Below are 1,425 nucleotides of genomic sequence, written 5' to 3'. Positions count from 1 at the left end.
CTCCCAGACGCTCTGCCCGCTGCTCGCCTCCCTGCTGGCGCGGGCGGGGTCGGAGGCGGTGCAGGCCGCGGCCCTGGAGGCGCTGGGCCCCGTGGACGAGGCCGCGGCCGCCGCCGACGACCGGCTGGGCCTGTTCCGGCCGGGGCGCGGGTTCGCGGGCGTGGACGCGCGGCGCGGGGGGCTGGCCGCCGCGCGCCAGGCCCTGCACGACCAGCTGCCGGCGGTGCGCGGCGTGCTGGGCCTGCGCGCGCTGGATTACGTCGCCATCACTAACCAGAGCGACTACCTCATTGACGTCCCTGTGGAGCTGGTTGGCAGGGTGCCCAAAGGTGTGTGACAGGGGGACTCATTGGTTGGGGACAGTGTGCCCCCTTGCACAGAAGGTCCAGCCTCGTTCTTGGTGGCTCCGAGGGCGAGTATAAGGACTGTGTCTGAAGCGGAGATGCCCATCTTCACCCAACTCCCGCTCAACTCCCCTCAACATCCCCCCTCCTCCCTTGTTCAGACTGGGAGCGGGTTTCCAGCGTGAAGAAGTCGGTGCGGTACCACCCACCCGGAGTCAAGGCGGCGATTAAGGCGCTGGAGCTGGCGCAGGAGCACCTGGCGGCCGCCTGCCAGGAGGCGTGGCGCGACTGGCTGCGCGCCATCAGCGTGAACCTGCCCCTCTTCCGCTCCGCGGCCGACGCGCTGGCGGAGCTCGACTGCCTCCTGGGCCTGGCCACGTTGGCGGGGAACAGCGGGTGAGAATGGGGGTTGTGGGTGTGAAGGGAGGGGGGGAGTGCGATGCGCTTGGCGTGGGACTGCCAGCGCCTGGGGTTGGCAGACCTGGCTGGGGGCCTCCGGGATGGAAGGGCCGCCCTGCATGAGCGAGGCCCGGAGACATACCGCCACACCCACTCCTCTGCCGGGCCGCACAGAGCGGCGTCTCCCCAGCGTCCACGCATCACACTCCGCCAATGAGTCCCCCACCCCGCCTCCGCACCCCCTCTCTGCAACTCCCCCCCTCGTGCCAGGTACGTCCGCCCCGACATCCTGCCTGCCTCGCCCGAGGGCGGGCGGTTGGCCATCACAGCCTGCCGGCACCCCATGCTGGACGTCCAGCTGGGTCCGGACTTTGTGCCCAACGACGTGGCGTTGGGCTCCGGCCCCGGCGGCGAGCCCCGCGCGCTGGTGCTCACCGGCCCCAACATGGGCGGGAAGAGCTGCTACATCCGCTCCGCGGCCCTGGTGGCCATCATGGCCCAGCTGGGGTCCTTCGTCCCCGCCCAGGCCGCCAGCCTGGCGCCGTTTTGACGCCGTGTTCACGCGCATGGGCGCCTCCGACAACCTGGCCCTGGGTCGGTCCACCTTCCTGGAGGAGCTGGGGTGAGGGGCAGAGAGCTGTCGTTTTTGCTGCGGGGGGGGGGGGGGGGGGGGGGGGGGGGG

At 71.6% G+C, this 1,425-nt stretch overlaps 2 protein-coding genes across 2 annotated transcripts in view; both read left to right on the top strand.

The window, feature by feature from the left end:
* Nucleotides 1-1,293, top strand: part of F751_0287 (DNA mismatch repair protein Msh3) — a gene marked incomplete at both ends in the record, with an annotated part of 5,426 nt that extends 4,133 nt beyond the window's left edge. The window contains 4 exons of the mRNA XM_011403278.1: nucleotides 8-91; nucleotides 215-329; nucleotides 506-740; nucleotides 1,014-1,293. Coding sequence (XP_011401580.1) covers nucleotides 8-91; nucleotides 215-329; nucleotides 506-740; nucleotides 1,014-1,293 — 714 coding nt within the window. The remainder of the gene's footprint in view (nucleotides 1-7; nucleotides 92-214; nucleotides 330-505; nucleotides 741-1,013) is intronic.
* A 16-nt stretch (nucleotides 1,294-1,309) lies between these two features.
* Nucleotides 1,310-1,425, top strand: part of F751_0286 (putative histone H2A variant 3) — a gene marked incomplete at both ends in the record, with an annotated part of 3,260 nt that continues 3,144 nt past the window's right edge. The window contains one exon of the mRNA XM_011403277.1: nucleotides 1,310-1,365. Within this exon, the coding sequence (XP_011401579.1) occupies nucleotides 1,310-1,365 (56 nt within the window). The remainder of the gene's footprint in view (nucleotides 1,366-1,425) is intronic.

Source organism: Auxenochlorella protothecoides, assembly GCF_000733215.1.
Source record: "Auxenochlorella protothecoides strain 0710 unplaced genomic scaffold scaffold101, whole genome shotgun sequence".
NCBI classification, from domain to species: Eukaryota; Viridiplantae; Chlorophyta; class Trebouxiophyceae; order Chlorellales; family Chlorellaceae; genus Auxenochlorella; species Auxenochlorella protothecoides.
This window is presented reverse-complemented; position numbering and strand designations above follow the sequence as displayed.